At 36.6% G+C, this 18,578-nt stretch overlaps 1 protein-coding gene across 2 annotated transcripts in view; it reads left to right on the plus strand.

The window, feature by feature from the left end:
- The window catches only part of WWOX (WW domain containing oxidoreductase), a 561,627-nt gene that overhangs the window by 144,583 nt on the left and 398,466 nt on the right, over positions 1 to 18,578 (plus strand). Inside the window, exon 10 of one of the 2 annotated variants that reach the window (XM_072422779.1) lies at positions 17,370 to 17,651. The exons of the other annotated variant lie outside the window; for it this stretch is intronic. Coding sequence (XP_072278880.1) covers positions 17,370 to 17,540 — 171 coding nt within the window. The 3' untranslated portion in view covers positions 17,541 to 17,651. Of the gene's footprint in view, positions 1 to 17,369; positions 17,652 to 18,578 lie in introns of those variants that run through there. 2 annotated transcript variants of the gene reach the window in all.

The following is an 18,578-nucleotide window of genomic DNA, read 5'->3' on the forward strand; positions in this document are numbered from 1 at the left end:
ACACAATTTATATTTTATGTGTCTTTTGTTCAAGTATATCACCCTTATTTGCAGGCACTGTTTCAATAAATATCTAATGTTGGCTTAATCAAATAGGCTAAAAAAAACTCAAGTTTCCATGACGTGTACTTACTTTTTCTCATGAGTGGATGCATTTTTTCAAGAAATCATTTGGGTGTCACGTTGTTTTCTAACAATCACCATCAATATAATGTTTATATGTGCTTTATTACAAAAGCCCGTCCAAGTATTTTTTGTAATCTTAGCTAAAATGTTAATTGTTTTGACCTTCTCTATTCGTCTTTTGCTACTGGAAATCTAAAAAAAAGATATCACTGTATCTTGATGCGTTTTCTTTGAAATAATTAAAGAATGCCACCGCAGAAGAGCCAGTACATTCAGTATTATTTTTTAGCTTTGCAGTGGAATCTTAGTGCAATTACAGCTTCCAAAACAAAGACCTAGCAGTAGAGCAAAGCCTCCCTCTAGAATCAAAAATGAATTTTGCGGCCCTTTAAAGTCCTATTTTACAATATATACATTGTCCTATTTTACAATATATTTATATATTAGGACATTATATAATGGCTTTTTAAAGGAATAAATCAATGGCTGATTGTGTGCCTGTTCATATTTGCTCTAAGAATATGTGATTATTTTGGTTATTTTGTATTCAAGGTATGTTCTGCTGTCATTAAACTCAGATGGTATTTAAATATGGTTAATGCAGACTAAGGAATCACTCTTATCAGAATGAATATAATCAAATTTAAAAGGAAAAAAAGAACATTTTGAGATACCATACATGACATGAGTATGGATTATAATGGAGTCATATACTTCCTATTGAATTCATGTTTTGATGTTAATTGTGAACATTTGTTTGGTCTGCTAGGATTGTCTCCAAGTGAGTGAGGTGTGGCAACACCATATTTTAGAGGTGTGTCTCCCTCCCCCCTTTTTCCTCTGCTGGGATATCTTTCAAAGATTTTCCTGTTTCATAGTTTCTGATACCTTGAGACCAACAAATGTTTTACTTCAGCTGCAAAACATTTCTTTTTCATTCAGTCTGTGTTTGATATCTGTTTTAACTGTGCAGCAAGAATAGGGGTACAATGAAGAATAGGGGTACCTTCAGTGTTATAAAAAAATTAGTGTTATATTTGCTTATTAATTTGCATATTTCACAGTCATATGTGCATTTTGATAAAAATTACAAGTAACATATACAACCCATATAGTGAACGTTTTGATTGAATTACCAATGGGTATTGCACGTTTGTATATCAAGTATTTGCATTTGAATAAGCTGTTGGCAGAACCTATAGGACAGGGCTGCTGGGCAGAGGTAATGACAGCAATGGTAGAAGAATGGTCCATGGAACCACTATCTATGTTGGAATGAGGATCTGTTCCCTAGAAGTGGTGGTAGTACTGATCTGGCATCATTAGTTCGGGGTCAGAAGTTGATAACTGGCTTACATTTTCCCACCTCCTAGATTATGGTGGAATGAGGAAAAGACTTGGAAGACTGCTAGAAAGCTTTGGAGGGGTAAACTAAAACAAAAAACAATAAATGTATCATTTATTAGCATATTAGAGACAAACATTTTGTTGGCGATTACACTTTCACTTTGAAGGTGCTATTTTCCCTTATTGTTATCTGTTATATTAGATATTCCAAAAAGGTTGGTTTAAAGACTTACTATGAGTTTATCAGTCCATTGTGACCTCAGAATGTTAAGTCAAATACACAACAATATAAATATAATGAAATCATGTTTGACAGTTTGTGTTTACTCGATTTATAGTGATGATTTCTTCAATTCCATATTATTCTCAAATGTACACAGAAACTGTAATCTAAACACAGTGAACATATGTGTTTTGACAAGCAGAGCAAATCTAACACTATTTGCTTAAGTCCATGGTTGAAACTTTTTGTGGACTACGAATGCTTGTCGTTACTGTCATCAGTTTCTCCATGTTGGTTCAGAAGGACGATTCAAAGGGCATGCTCAAAGCTCACCAAATGTTTTAAGCTCTTCCTTGTGTGGGCGTCTTGGAAACATATCTAATCTCCTACTAAACCATCAAACTTCTATATCCACAAGATTCGTAGACATTTAGCTGAAACCATCCATTAGCTGATGCATAACCGGCTTTGATGTCCTCAGAGCAGTCATCTAAAATAGTTGGGAGTCTTAGAGCCCACGGCCTATTATCACACACTCAGTGCAGCCTCTAATAGAACCAAATATTGTTTTTGGCAGCACTGGGAGTTGAAAGAATATCAAGTGTTAGGGGGCAGCAAGCGCTTAGCAGATGTTACAACAAGCTAAAATTAATAAAGAAGAAAAAAAAAAACCTCTTTCTTACATTTGAAAGTGGGTCAGGTTTGTTGAAGTTCTGAGACTATTGGGTTACGTTTCCTGTTTCGGTGCAAAGCCAGCCATTGTGCAAGAACTTTAACAGATGTGCTGTTCCCCTTTTTTAATAGATGGGAATAAAAACCCTGGTTCTGTTGCAGAGTTATAAATTACAGTGAGAAAGCTCAAGCTGTCACTGTGTTAACCTTAACTCGCCAGAGCAGCGTGATTCTGCCCTCGAATAACCTGATGCCGAAAGATTTATAACTCCAAAAATGTAACAGATTCCAGAAAGGATGGAGATGTGTTGACTCCACTGTCAGAGAGAGATGAACATTTCGGATTTTGTACAGAGAAAACATTTTTCTAAGATACATTCCAATTCCATCGGGACTGATCCCACAAAATGGCACAGTGTTTGTGTTTTTCAAGCAAGCCAACATGACATGACTGTAAATTCAAGGAAATGGTGGCAGGTTTCAGTTGTGTTTTGATTATTATTATTATGATTGTAAATTGGTCATGTTTATTGTATTTTGTGATTAAATAGGCATTTATTATTAAAGTCATCAATTCTAAATGTAAGTGATTGCTATTTAAAAAATTTCCAAAACTATTTCAAATCCACAGAAGGAAAAGTCAACACAGTCACGTTTTTATATATTTTCTTTTGTGTACCTGCTGGGAATATTCGCTCCTGGCAACCTTTGCCCAAAGCAGAATTAAACCCAAATTACAAAAAGTCACTAGGTGGTGAAAGTTTTTGGCAAAAGAGACATGTAAAGTTTCTTTTGTTAATTTGTTTTCCCCCTGTTCATGGTGACTTTTTTTTTTATTTTGTTTACACTGTATGGTACATGTGCCTTACAGAGTAGAGTTTTGTTCTCTGTGGTGCCAAAATACAGACCTAGATATTCGTGACAATGCAACTACTGTGTACTCACATACATCATCAATGGCTTCCTAATGAACAAGGAAGATCAGAGTGGCCCTGGAAGACTTGGCGGTGAACATGCCTTTGGGGAATGCAGTGGTGATAGGATTCTGTACCTGTTATTGTTACAGGGTGTTTGGAAAAAAACTGTGTACTGTGGCAAAAGCTCACCCCTACCAATAAAAGCCCACTTTAGGCACTGCAGGGAAAATCCAAAATACTGAGTTGTTGTAAGAACACAAATGCAGGAGAATTCAAGTCGGGACCCTTGTCATGTTAACAATTCTAATGATTTTTTTTTACTTTTGGGAAACTTGAAGAAGTTGGAAGTGTAGGGATTAGTGGGAGGGATGTCGTGAGATTTATTGTTAGGGTTACATATAAGGGTAATGTGAGTTAATGTTAGAGTTACATGGAGGTATAGGGTGATGGTTTGGGATACTGGTAGGGATAGTGTGAGTTATTGTGAGGATTTGAATAAGGTTTAATGTTATGTTTACAGGGATGGGTAGCATGAGGGTTTATGTTAGGGTTACAGAGAGGAACAGTATTAGTGTTACATAAAGGGTCAGTGTGTTAGGGTTTATAGGGAAGGTAGGTGTAAAGAAGGACTTTGGGTAGGACAGTGAATTCTGTTCCAGAAATAATAAAGCTTATATCCTGGTGCTGGAAGCTAAAGTAAAAGTACAACTTTATCAATAAATGAAATTAGTTGCAGTAGGAATTTTTATTTTTTTACATGTCCAGTTGGAAGGATTACATAAGCTCAAGAGGAAATCTTTTATCTTCTAAAAGTTTTACTATAATAATGGATGATTACAATAAAAAGTATGACTGTTACAGCAATTCTCCTTTATTTGGTTCTTGATAGTACATTAAACACAGAGGATTTGGCAGAGAGATATCTCTGTTTTTTCTATTTTTTTTCTATAGTCATTATGTCCATGTTATAGCCAAGATTTTTAGTACCAAGGGGGGTCAGGCACTCGATATGTAAATATGTTCTTAAAAGTTTTCTGTTTTAATTAAATTTTCACAACTTCGCCAGTTGTTAACTACATGCTTGTCCACAGCTTACTTACATGGATGGAAAATTCATTATTTTAGAAAAACTGAGAATTGGATATTGTGAAGATGATTTTGGCTGCTATTAATGAATTTCAAATTCCTGTATAGCAAATTAAAGCTTCTTTTAGCCAGATAGGGTTGAAAACTCATTCAGAAAGCTTTAAAAAAAAAATCAATATTTTGTATGGAAAAATGTTTTCTCGTATCAACAGTCTCCACGATGTCTGAAAATTTGGGTGGCCATATATGGTCTGTTTAGTGCCACTTGTAATTGATTCAAGTATCACTTTCTTTTGATAAACCATATAGGAACTTTACTGCAGAGAAATATTTATTTCTTTTGAACATTCACATTTGTGATTACATGTGCATTGTGTATTTCAAACCCTCGGAGAATCATTCAGCCATTGCCAATTAGTCAAGTTTGTCAGGTCAGGCAAAATGTACCGGGAGGAGGAAACATGGGGAAGAAAGCTTGATTTTACATTGAAGAGAGTTCCAACTATGTGGGGATTGCCTTACCTTACTTGAAACTTGCTTTGAAGTTGACATCTAGTATCAAAGAACCCCCTATGATGTGTGCCAGGGACTTTGTAAAGTCTTGACCTACTGTAGTACAGTGGGCTAGCTCCAATTCTTGTTCATAGATATCCATTTGGTACCATCTAGTGTGCATCTAAAAAGCAAGACCTCTATTCAAGTACTAGTGGTGTATTATACCAAGGGAACTGCAATGTATAAACACACATGCTGGCATAGTTAATGATAACCTTTTCATGTGCAACTTTTCTAAATAGTTATATTATTGTCAGCCAGTGGTGTGAACCACAGGGTTTTTTTTTTTTGAGGATATTAGGGGCTGTTACAGTTTGATAAACCAAATTTTGGATCAAGGTCTTTTCACATAACAAAATTCACTTTAAAAAGTATCGGGTTATCATGTAAAAGCATATGTCTTGCTTAGAAGCATTTATATACTTCCGGTTTTTAAAATAAATCTTTATTATTATATGTTGTAATAGTATAATACCTTTCTAACTACTCTGGATTTCAAAATAATTTTAACACCTTTTTTCAAGACCTATTTCCAGGACATATATAAATATCTCAAAGAGACACAAATGCCTAAACATACACATTTAAAATGTAATGCTTACCATTAGGAACATCTGATGCTATTGCAAATATCATCACTAAAGTAGTGAATGTATTTACTGTTTATAACTGGGTATAAAAACTTAAACGTGTAGGTTTATACTTGGGTGGAACAAATTAGTGTTTTCATTTTAGACCACGAGTTAGACTTTGGCCCTGATTTATTAAAGCTCTCCAAGGCTGGAGAGAGTACACTTTCACCAGTGAAGCTGGGTGATCCAACAAACCTGGGATGGATCTGGTCCAGGATTCAAAGCATTTGCTACCAAATAGCAAATGATATTGAAGAAATCCATTCCAGGTTTGCTTGATCACCCAGATTCACTGGTGAAAGTGTATTCTCTCCAGCCTTGGAGAGCTTTAATAAATCAGGCCCTTTGTCTCAATACTATGCTCTAAGGTTGAATCTAAATTCCTAATGCATTAAATAATGTTATTCAATAACTGGTATAACTAGAAACTGGCATTTCTTTTCATTTATTTTGGTACAAATGTTATTGGAAGATGGCATTACAATTAAAAAATACAAGATATTATTTTTAGAGATCATTGTATTACAACCATACAATTAGACCAGAGACGTACCATATTTGTATAAAGCTGTATATCTTAGGAATACATTTACTTGCTATTGGAGTAAAATATAGGCTTAGGGTGAAGAGTGTTTATGTAAGGGACATGTACAAAAGTAATACTTTTCCTGCTTCTGTAACTGTTAGCACTTTGAATTGTATGTACAGCTCATGAAAATGCAGACCTTCTGTTTTAAACACACACTGGCCTTTGCAAAGTCTGATAGTTATTTAAAGAAATAAAAATGCAAAATTAGCCTTTATTAAAATCCCCAAATGTAAACCTAAACAAAATATTGAAAGAGAAAAGGATAAAATGCTCACCTTACATGGTTCACGTTAGAAAAAAAACATATAACTCGTTAGGCTATCAGTCTGAGATCTAATGTAGACTGCAGCAATGTTCCCAAATAGGCAGTTAAAGGAATAAAGTTTCTCTACACTTAAGAAGGTGAGAACTTTTGAAAATGTATTTTCCAACTTTGAAGTCACACAATCCACTGCACAATCCACCTCCCATCTAAAAGATGGCTTCACGCCGTGAAGACTGCGTGCTTTCCGCACACTGTACAATCTCATAGGTTAATCCAGAACCAACATCACACTGGCAAGCAACCTGTTCATTTCCATGCAGTGTAGGAGGATGGAAGGAAGTACTACACAGCAGACCTGTAATTTTCCAGAGGCTCAAAACTATGTAACATACGGTTCATATTTTGGATTGGATATGGATCAGAGACTGGAAAATTCCCCATTTGTCTCCAGAACAGTAAAAGCATAATGTGCCCCAATGATAAGATGCCAAAACTTTTAGTGGACGTGAAAGCGATACTTTAACTCATGGGGTATCAATAGGATCTGTTTACTTGGCGTTGCCTTTTTCTGGATTACCAATGAAAAAGCACACTGAAATCTTTGGAGATATCGAAAAACACTGCTAGAGTCATTACATTGATTATACTTTGTCTGATTACTCTTTGAATATTTTTCTTTATCGGGCTCCAAACCATCCTGTAAAACTTTAAGATTTTCTGAAAGCCTAGTTTGTTAGCTTAAAAAGAACCAAATATTTTAAAGTAGAGTTAAAAACCCACCCATTATAATAATCTAACCAAAAATTGACCATGGGCTGCTTTAGTTACTGAAAGGGCCATATTTACAGCAATAGACAGAAAAACAGTATGTTTAATTTTTTTTTCTTTTTAAGTGAGAATTCTAGGACACCATGATGCAGTCCTCAACATTTGATATAGTATATTTTTTTTGGATAGGGCAAATAGGTTTTTACTACGACACTCTGAAAGACAGAGCTTTCTAGCTCAGGTTTCTTGGACAATCTTGTGTTTACCCTTCATTTTTTTTGTAAAGTCAGAAGAGATTTCTCCCAGTATTTCAAATAAATAAGATATCCAGCTGAACAAACATGATTTATTCTGCTAGATTACCTTGGCTTCTTGTGGAAAACTTGGCTTTTTGTTAATGTAAATGATTAAAGAGAAATGAACGAGGGAATTGATTGGTTCATCTAGTTTGAGGAGGAGGTAGTATATATTTTTTTCTTGTTTAAACATATATAACTCTCCACTGACAGCAGAACCATATCTTTGTCATATGTGAATCCTCTGCTTTTGGCAAAATGCTGCTCTTTCATGAGGGTCACGTCCAACTGTCGGGCCACTAGCCATGCATTATAAGAGCCTGAAGGACAGAGTAGTGTCTGCAGACACACTTGAGAATTGCAGATCAGAATAACACATTGCCAACTTCCATATTATCACAGTTAGTTCTGTCTGAGTTAGGTATATCTGATATTCCAGTCCAGGAGTGATTTCCCACAGTGTCATCTGGTTGATTTGCCCTTCTCTTTGGCAAGGCCAGTACCACCACAGGCTCCCTGAACTCAGAAAATGAAGCTGCTCCCACCACATGTCCTGCACCATCCTATTTTGCAGATACAAATTCACAGACCCAATTCAAATTGAGAATGGAAGTTTTTTTATGCACTGCTACACCCTATTCACCACCTGGTACCTCAAATTGCATTGAAGTAATCTGTATAAACCCCCAGTTGCCTAGACAGATGAATCTTAATAAATTTCATCAAATTTTAATATAGGGTTCTAGCATGTAAACAAAATAAATAAATCCCAACCATTAAATGTTACCCCAAAACATTTATCCAAGCCCACCCTGGTCAAACTTTTCCCCTGGTTGGCCATGTTTGATCGAATTTTCCATCTTTAGGCAGGCTCATTTCCTTTTAAGACAAGGGCATCTAAGAAAGGAGTAAGAAAGGAGTTGCAGTATACGAGGTTAACCATATCGCCCAAGTATCCTTGATTCTGTCATCAGTCCCGGTCAGTTTCTCTTGTGATCCTTTTCCATCACTAAATTGTTTAAATAGATTATAGATGAGCTGTGGGACAATCAGTAAAAGCCTGACATCAGATGACCTAATATCAGTATGAAGTTGTCGGCCTATAGGCAGAGCCTATTTCAATGTTATTACCATAGTCAGATGCTGGGAGTTGCTCAATACTCAGGGTAGACTGATTTGCAGATATTTAGTCCTTATTTCACTTATTTGCTGATTATAGCGCACACCTGTCTATGGGCTCCCCGCAGCAATCTCAGGTCCTGTAACTGTAACGGCCATCTTCGCCACCAACCCTTTTAGGTTCATGGCAAAGAATTACATTGTCCCTGGCATGGAGTCTATTCATAGCAGTGTATAGAGCTGATTTGTACACTACATGTTGCTTGTGGCATGTAGTAATAAGCGAAAACCAAAAAAGCACCAGGAACCAGGGAAAAGTTCTTTTGGTAAAATAAACTTTGCGTGTCTCTTTTGCCAGAACCTCTTCCTTCTGGGGACTTTTTGGTTAAGTTTATCCTAAAGAATTAATTTATTGTAACGGTAAAAGGGAAAACATTCTGTATTGTAGTATTTACACAGAGGAAGTATCTTTATGTTTTGAATAAAATTATAACTTGAAACAATTCAAATACAGAGATGCAACACCTAGAAAAATGTTTAAGCCTGCACTAGCCATCGTAGCTGTATATTTCCACTAACTGAAATAATTTATAAAATCTCAACTTGCATCCACCTACAAAGTCTATCGTAGTGCATATTTGATGTTGACGCTAAAACCACAGTGCCATAAATCACTTGCTCTCCATGTGGTATTACTGCAGTCATCTTGATACATTGCCTACAGTGAAAATGTAACATTTGGGGTCAATGAGAAAGCTGGATGTCTATCAATCACAGTAGGCAGTTAAGGAGATCATTACTATTGTCTATGGGACATCCTTAATGTGTACTATGCATCAGATTAAAAAACAAACAATGCCTCAAATAAAAGTTTCAATGTACTAAGTAGGTGCTGTCATGAATATTTTTTAGGGTCATGTGTATGCAATGTCATGGCAAGAGCTGTTACTCTAAACTGCTGTGATCAATCCAAGTCATACAGGAAATTGTGGTCCAAGCCAGGAAATGCATATAAGGCTCTCAAAGTGAACAACCACAACTTATTGTCACTATTTTAACTTTTTTTTCAATTATAAAACTCCTAATCTGCTTTTATGACCTTGTAGTTTTTTTGCAGAGTTTTGTTCTCAGTTTTATTTACTTTAAGGTGCTCTTGGCATACAGTTTGTAAACTCAAATAAAAATAATAGTTTAACTGACTTCTGTAAATTCAATATAAAAACACAGAATAATGCAGCTAAATATATATTTACACATCATGCCTTTTGCATTCCCCAGATTGTGGCTCTGGGGTGCGAGAGGAGGAAGCAGGACAAGGTGTCCATTCAGCTTATGTACTGACAAAAAGTATTCTGATAAGAAGAGAACGCAGAGTGACCACAAGATGAGTTTATCACTGTGTTGCTCTTTCTTTCACAGTACAGTTCCAGGGTGGGAGGAGTCCAGGGTTACTACTGAGACATGTAGTGCCAAAAAAAAGTATTGCAGAGGACATCTCCCTCCTGAATTTAAAAAGTTAAACTTTCTCTCTTCCATTCTTTTTCTTTTTAGCAGCAGTTTGACTTTAACCTGGAGGTTTTTGTTTATAGTTTTTTAAGAAATTTAATTAAATGTTATTACTTGCTCAGTGTCAGGGAGCAATGTGAATGATTCAATGTGCAATGTAACGCATTTGTAATATGTTGTGTATGTATACTTTCAGGTGCATTCAGCTCGTGTTCAAGATGCTTATGAAATCCTTTGGAAGTGCATCTGATAACTTCAGCCTGCTTTATTCATTATAAATCAATTTAAACCTACAGTTTTTTTAATGATCCTTGATCTCACCTAATAAGGGTCACCACACCAAAGATAGATCCCTATCCATTCTATTACCACCTCAAAGACCCCAAATTAACATCAATCGCTATCACTTTTATTCCCATGTGCCAATACTAGCAGAATAGAGCAAGGTGAGGGGGAAATTATCTCAGTGACTACAAATCTTTAAAACCTGTCCCACCCCACCCAAATGAGTATACCCCCAAAAAACCCTTTACTAACCAATGTCTACCCAATTAGGTCAGTGTCTATTTTTTAATTGAAAATATATATTTTTGTATTACTAAAACTATTTATTAACTTTTACCAAATGTTCTCTATCTCCCCCTTGCACCCATGTAGGCCCTACATTTAGTTTTCTCTGCTATCATCAGGACTATCTGTATTTGTAGATAGGAACAAGCTTTGTAACAAAAAAATATTTTTATGGCTGGCAGGGCTTTTATATTTAATTTGGAGGTCTCTGTCAGTATGTCTTTGTGGGTATGCAACAGGTCCACTTTAGGTATGAGAAATACTAAAAGAAAAAGACATACAGGAGTAGTTTTTTATATGAAACTGTTCACCACATCTGCTGAGTAGTGTAATCAAACCATACCTTATTGTTTTGCTTTTCATTGGAACTCTACAGTCTAGGCAGTTTTAATTGAGTCTTAAATGAAATACTGACAATATTGTGAGCAGATAGCAACCAATAAAAATGCCACAAGCACTCTCCATATCATAAAGTAAAGGACGCTCCTCCAGGACCCCTAATTCATTTCTACTGATCCAATATGCATTAAGGCATGACCAGCTCCTGTCAACATTTTCGATACACACCATCAGCTGTTAAATGAGGTGCTTGTATGGGAATACTCAGCAAATTATTTTGATGCTTAACCATCGTAGTACATCGAGAGCAGCTCTATAATTACCTGCTACTGCCAAAAGAGGTTCTTGGAAGCAAATGCTCCCATGGCCTGGTGCATGGAAAGCTATGGGAAACCCAAGGCAGGTAAAACCATTTCATTCATAGACATGAGAAGAATTATTCCTGTATGGATTTGTAAATCCTTTTAAAATACTCTGAAATACTTTCAAATTTCCTTATGTCTTATTCTTTTAAAGACTCTGCAACTTTAGAAAAACATCTGCTGGTGCGTCAAAATGCATGCAGCTCCTAATTTTTTGCTGTAGGGTTAGAGCATTTTTGTGTCCTGTCCAGTTGTCCATTAATAAAGGACTGATTCTCTGTCGTTGTACTCATCTCTATAACCTAAGCAATAATTATTCTGAAGATAAGGATTGGGTAGCCTAATTAGGCTCTTCAGGATACTATGGGAATTTTGCAGAAGACACTAAATGTTTTTTAATTTATAATATGATCGTTGCACTCATTGAACAAATTTACCAAAATACATTAAATGGTATATTCAACAGACCAAAAAGCAAAGCAAATACAAAAAGTTAATTATTAGTTGTTACCAAGTAAAGTGCTTTTACAACTGTTGTAACCAGAACTGTATATTGGGGGTTGATATATTAATGCTGTCCAGGATTTGAGAACATCATCATGGGTGACTATGATGATGAGTTCATCATGGGTTTGCTGGATCACCCATGAAGACTGTCATGGGTGATCCAGCAAACTTGGAATCACCCATTTGCTATGAGTTGGCAATTTTTTCTGATCTTTGACCAGATCCATTTCAGGTTTGCTGGGTCACACCGATTCTCCCATATTAGTCTTCTCTAGTTTTGGAGAGCTATAAGAAATCTGGCCCATTGGGTCTATAAACACAATTAAAAATAAAAAAAAAGGGAGATGTTTCCCAACAAAATACACAAACTACTTATTCTCCTTAACCCTAAAAAGAAAAACACACAGTGATAATATAAGAGTTCAACTCCAGGCTCGAGAATTATTTTTCTAACCTTCATTTTTTACCACACTGTCATATACACTGTCTATATAGTATTCTATTTTCTTCGCTCATCTTCTTACAAAAAACATACACTTTACAGCTGGCAAAATACCTATTTAGACACAAATTTCCCTACCAGTAAAGTGTGCTTATTATGCAATTTCTATTTACATTTTCTAACATTTCACTGTAAATGGCTGGTTCACATTTCCTTAATTGAGCTGGCCCCGGATAGCTTGTGTGTGGTAAGAGGCTTTCGTACCTTACATGACTCCTAATGGATCCCACTATGAAAACAAGCCGGGAGAATTTAGAATTCTGTCAAGAAACTCCACTACACTAGACTTGAGCAAAGATAAATTGACAAATGTTTGGCTGGGTACTTTATGTTACTTTTAGTGCCTTCATCAGGATTAACACAGTGTAGGTGCAGAGGGGTGGAACAATTAATGCATTTACTATACCAGAATGAACAAAAAATCCAACATACAATTTTATTTCCTATGCAGCACACAACACACAGTAAAATGTTTTGTTGTTCTGCAACACATTGGTGCGTGTTGGTTAATGATTTGAGATAGTATTGATATTGAATGGCACCGCAATGTACCTATTTATTGCAATATTGCATGTACTGCAACCAATACCCGGGGTCATTATAGTGGCCACTGATGCCAATGTTGGGTGTTACTCTTGCAGCCAGTTACACCAGTGCTAAAGATTTTAATTGCCTCCATATTGGTTGACACCAAAGTTTGGGATCATTATTGTGGTCACTGATATTTCTGTGTTTGTAAGTAAAATGCATTAAGCACATAACAGCCCACTAATTTGGAATCACAGTGTAATTTTGAGTACCTCTGAACCTCTGGAAGTTTTGGATGCATTTGAGGTTCTTAATAGACCACCAATGTTGACCACCAATGCTGTCTTAAAGGAACTCTACTAGTAGGATAGAGTAATAGCTCTGGTAATGATGGTAATGATGGTAACATTAGGGCAGGAAGGCACTAGACAACATAGTGAGCAACAGCCATTTCCTGTAAGTTTTTCCACCTTTTTATAATGAGCCAGATATTGAGGTTATGAGTGCCCAGGCTGGCCAGGCAACAAAGGAATCCCAGAACACTGTATTAGTTCGTGACAACACAGCAGTTCCAAGCAATTTCTGGTTGAGACACCACAGTTATTAGGCTGTGTAAAGAAATAAAGTGGGAACAGATGAAAAGTAGTTTACGGCTCAATCTTCATACCCAAGCACTGAAAGCAAACTGATATCCTTACTGTAACAAATATAGAAATGATGCACACCAACTGAGACATCATGGCCCTCTACCTGTATCTGAGATCAGTGGGCTTTGTGGACACACACAAATCGGTTTAATCAACTTAAGCATATATAATGTAAGAGGTTCAAATTAAAGTGGACCTGCACTTAAAGATGATGTAAGCTGCCGTTGCTGGCCTGGTTCTAAAATAAACAGCTTGCCTGGATGGTGTTCTGATTATGTGTACCTGATTTAATAAAGCTTTCCAAGGCTTTGGAAATCATAAGTTAACCTGGGTGATCCAGCTAACCCGAAAAGGATTTCTTAAATGTCACTTGCTATTTGTTAGCAAATGTTTTCAATACTGAACCAGATCCATTCCATGGTCTGATCACCCAGCTTTACTTATGTGTATCTTCTCCAGCCTTGGAGAGCTTATATAAATCAGGCCCTGTGTGTTTAATGTCTTCTAAATCACTGACCACAATAAGTATGCAGCTCATGTGTTCATCTCATTGCACAGTTATCTGTATGCTTGTTTCAGGTGTGTCACTGAATATACTGAAACCAAAAGATGAGCCTTACATCCAGGAAATTAGCATTCCTTATAATGAGTTCAGCAATGGCAACACACATCACCTCTCACTTTAGCTCCACTTTTAATCTAGTTTCTTGTAGCAATGTTTCCGCTTGCAGTTCTTCCAGTTTTGATAGTTCCAATCTTCTCAAAACAAAGGGATACAACATTTTTCAATTTACATTATTTCCTAAGGTGGATAGCTGGAATTATTTAGAATCATTTTATAAATGCTCCTGCACAGTTATTCAGTGAGTCAATGCAAGAAACAGTGTGCAAAGTATAGTAACTCATATCATCCAATAAAGTTTTAGTTAATTTGCAGTCTGATCAAAGATTATTTCTGATTTCTTGACATGAGCTACGACACATTTCCACACTTTATTAACTAACCCTGATGTACAGTAGTTTTGTTTATGTCTAATGTGTACCATCTCCTGAATTTTTCCCTTTTCTCAGCTGGTACAAGCTGCACAATGTTTATCTTAGCACACAATAAATTCCTCGACACAGTATTTCTTTATTTTCTCCTGTAAATTTATAGGCCGTGCCAACCAATTCCTCCCAGTTTATTTACGAGGATGGATTCGGAAGCGACATGCCATCATATTTCCATCGTTCCTCTGCATACATGTGGCATCTGACAGCTGCGCGCCAGTAAAACTGGGCCCTTCGCCTCGGCGTTTAAAGAAATACAGTTGTAAGAATTTTATATTCCTTAACTCAGTCAGCCAGCGTTTGCCGTCTCGCAGCCCAAAGACCCTCAGCAGACCATTTTCAGCATTTTGCTGCAATTAAACTCCTCTGGTTTTAGCCCACAGGCAATTTAGTGCCTTTTTACATATGCACATTATGAACTTTTGACCAGGAACTAGTAGTCATATATTAGAAGGCAGCGTGTGAAAGCCAACTTAACAAGTTCCTTTGAGTATTCAGCCGAGTCAGTTGTGGAAAAGGGTAATTTAAACAACTTGCAGAGAGGCCATTGAAAATCTTACTTATGATCCTAAATATGTATTTTTCCTCTCTGTCTTTCTCCCGGAAGCCGGTCGCCTCAGGGCTCAGAGATGTGATTGATCTTTTATTCAGCAGCTAACGAGGGCTGTGATTCTATTAGTGCTGTACAAGGCAAGGGAGTAGTGATTTAATGAAGTGTCTAGCGAGCTGGCTTTGGATTCATCCTGTTGCGTGTAATTTGCAGCACCCAGTGAGAGCGTAACTGAGAATGGGCTTGCGTCGGCCCATCAGACAGGTACTTCCTCAGTAAATTGTGGTAAGGTCAGGTGTAGGCATCTTCACAAAGAGCCTGCCTCCCCGTAGCGTCTACAGAGATGACAGGAGCCGCAGTAGGCGCTCAGTGGCGCGGAAACATAAAGGAGCAGAGGTCTCTCCCCGATCCCCCTTCAGCTGACGCCGGAGCAGATGAACTGCCAAGCAGGACTAATAGAGTCATAATTGGCGATTAGAACTGAAACAGGGCAATAACATCTTAATACAAACTGGCGTATATAATACTTACTGTCAGTTGTATTAAGGTTCCACAGTAGCCTGCTATAACAGCTACAGCCCTCCTTATTAATTCACAGTTATGAGGCAATCAGTTTTAATAGGAGCTGTACAAATAAACAGCGGCCTGTCAGCCTGGCTCCTGCTTCGCAGTGACACCGCTAAGCCCTTGGTGTTTTGCTTTGGCTGTGAAATCCGACAGATGTTTTTAATGGGAGATATTAAAATATGTTTGGCTATGCCTGTAGCCGAGTTAACCGCTTCATCAGACAAGAGGTCTGCACCATGCACTGGCTTCTTTGATATTATTTATACACATTAATTGCCGTTCGTTTTATTGTTGCTTTTTGTCATTTTTTGTATAGGGAGGTGGAAGTCGATCAGTAAGATTTAATGCAAACCCAATTGCTAAAATCTCATCTAAGCTTTAACATGCTAAAGTTATGTGGATATTCGATTTTATTATTTTTAAATCTGTAGCTTTTAGTACAATACGTGCTGGTCTATTAGTAGGGTGATAACATTCTGTCTCTGTCACCCAGATCCATTTCGGATTTGCTGGATCACCAAGGTTCGCCCATGATAGTCTATCTTCTCCAGTCCTAGATAACTTTATTAAATTAGGGCCACTGTCACTATCGCACACATTCCCATTTGATCCTTATTACACAGACATGATCAATTTTTGTCACCATAAGGCAGCAGCTGCTGGAGTGAGTACATGTATGAAATTGCTGCAAAGGGGCTGCTGGAAAAAATCAGCAACAAAGACTGAAAAGAGGCAAACGAATGAGATGACAAATCTCTACATTCCTTTATTGAATGATCTGCTGTGAATTAAAAACCATATGTGAACAATAATTTAAAGAAAAAACAAATTAGCATAGTAATCAGTTAGCTTATCCCTAATATTGTGAGACTTCCACATGTGCACACGTGACCTACAAAATTCACCGTTTCATAAGAATAAATAAAGCACACTGTATGGAGAAGTAAGATGTGACTGAAGAATTATTGCAGTGTCAGTAACACCAGCCCGGTACAAAAAAAAAATCACATCTCCCAATCTCCCAAAAACCTTTGAATCAGAGTACAGTCCTTGTCATGTATTTCCTCACGTCTAATTGTATAAGGTAAAAGTTTGGGTACTGTATGTATGCTAACAACATTTTTTAAGATCAAGTTTTATAAGATGAGTATATATATATATTATACAGCACAGAAAGATTTAAATGTCAGACTTTTTGTGCTATCTCTTTTCTTATTGGCAGAATTCCCCTTCAAGTCCCAAAAAGTCAACAGGTAATAAGAGTTATTCTTTCCAAAGTGATGAGACATACCTCATTACCTGAAAAAGTGTATTTTAGCTACTGTTCTGGTGACAAATGTAATTTTGATTTTCTAGTGACAGTGGTTGTCAGAAAGAATAGACTTAGTGAGGAAAAAAGAGCAATAGCAGTCACTTTGATCTACACATGGGCAGCACACCACATATGTGCACTTTTAGAACTGTTCATTGGTTTTAAAACACAAGGTAACAGAGTAATATGTATTATTGAACCTAATGTTTTATTCTTCAATCTTTTACAAAGTGATATACAATAATAATTTAAATGGATCAAACCTAAGTAATCATTTGGTAGATGTATTGATCATAAAAGAGCAAAAACGCTGTGCTTTCTGCTTTTTATATAGAGGGGAAATAAAGTAGAGAAGAAGGAAAAAGCAGGGAAGAATGAGCCCCAAGAGTCCAAAGTCTCAAGCAGAGTTTCTGAAAAGAGAGGAACAAAAATCACCTTTCCATGTTTACAAGCAATGATTGGGATTCTGGTGTGTTGTGGTGCTGATAAGGACTGGGAAGTTTAAAGTTGGGGACCACACTTATCAGAGGTGCCACAAATCTTCAAATACAAATTTGCGAATGTAAAAAACTAAAACTTTTTTTTTTAGTCTGAGTAATTTAATTATATTAGTATTTTTTGCTGGGTTGCCCCCTTTGTCTCCCCAAAGGAGACCCAACAATAAACCCCTAAATAAAGGTTTAACCTTCTCTTATTCAATACAAAGGCAAAAAAAAAAGAGTTCTGGCTTGTTAGTACTTTTTGCTTGATATGATTGTACTAACAAGGTTTCAGCTTCTTTTCTTGTTCATGTAAATCAAACAATACACAGTATTTTTTCCTTTATTTATCCAAATGCAAATGTGCATTTTCTAGGAAATAACGAAATGCATTGGTTATTTTTAAAAATTCCTTCATTATTGCCGTTTGTGACTGCCACACAATGTCTGTGCATGAAAGGCATAATTTTCGCAGGGAAAGTGATGCCTGTGTAATTTTGCCGTATTGACACTTGTGTCCTCACGTTATCTCATCATTGTATTATTGTCTACTGATGTACCATTTCATTACACTCTCTACAATAGAGCCGGAGTCTAAGCCTTTTAGCCCATAGCTCATTGCACAAAGAAACGCTGCAAATGGCTTATTGTATATGAGATGATGTGGATCAAAGCACATGGGAATCAATAAGCAGCCAGTCCCAAGCTGCTAGAGTCTTCTTGGACGGGTTCTTTTTAGTAAGTATGAATTCCAAAACACAATGTCAAATACACAATCAAATGAGAGTGCAGCAATAAAGCATTGCCTTGACACTTTTGTGGTTACGTACAAACCCTTTTAAACCTATTGACCTTTTTTAAACGGTTTTATGAAAAGGAAGGGTGAAAAATATGTTCTTTTTTTAAACATCTTATGCTACAATAATAAGTTAATGATGAGTGAGGTGGTAAAATATCCTTGTTATGGTACCAAGGACATTAACATGCTGATTCTTCTGACCTCTGACCGCAAAAGGTTGTTCTTTCTAAGAAAACCTCTGTTGCTTGTCAAATTGCCCTAATTA

Source organism: Pyxicephalus adspersus, chromosome 9, assembly GCF_032062135.1.
Source record: "Pyxicephalus adspersus chromosome 9, UCB_Pads_2.0, whole genome shotgun sequence".
In the NCBI taxonomy this organism is placed as follows: Eukaryota; Metazoa; Chordata; class Amphibia; order Anura; family Pyxicephalidae; genus Pyxicephalus; species Pyxicephalus adspersus.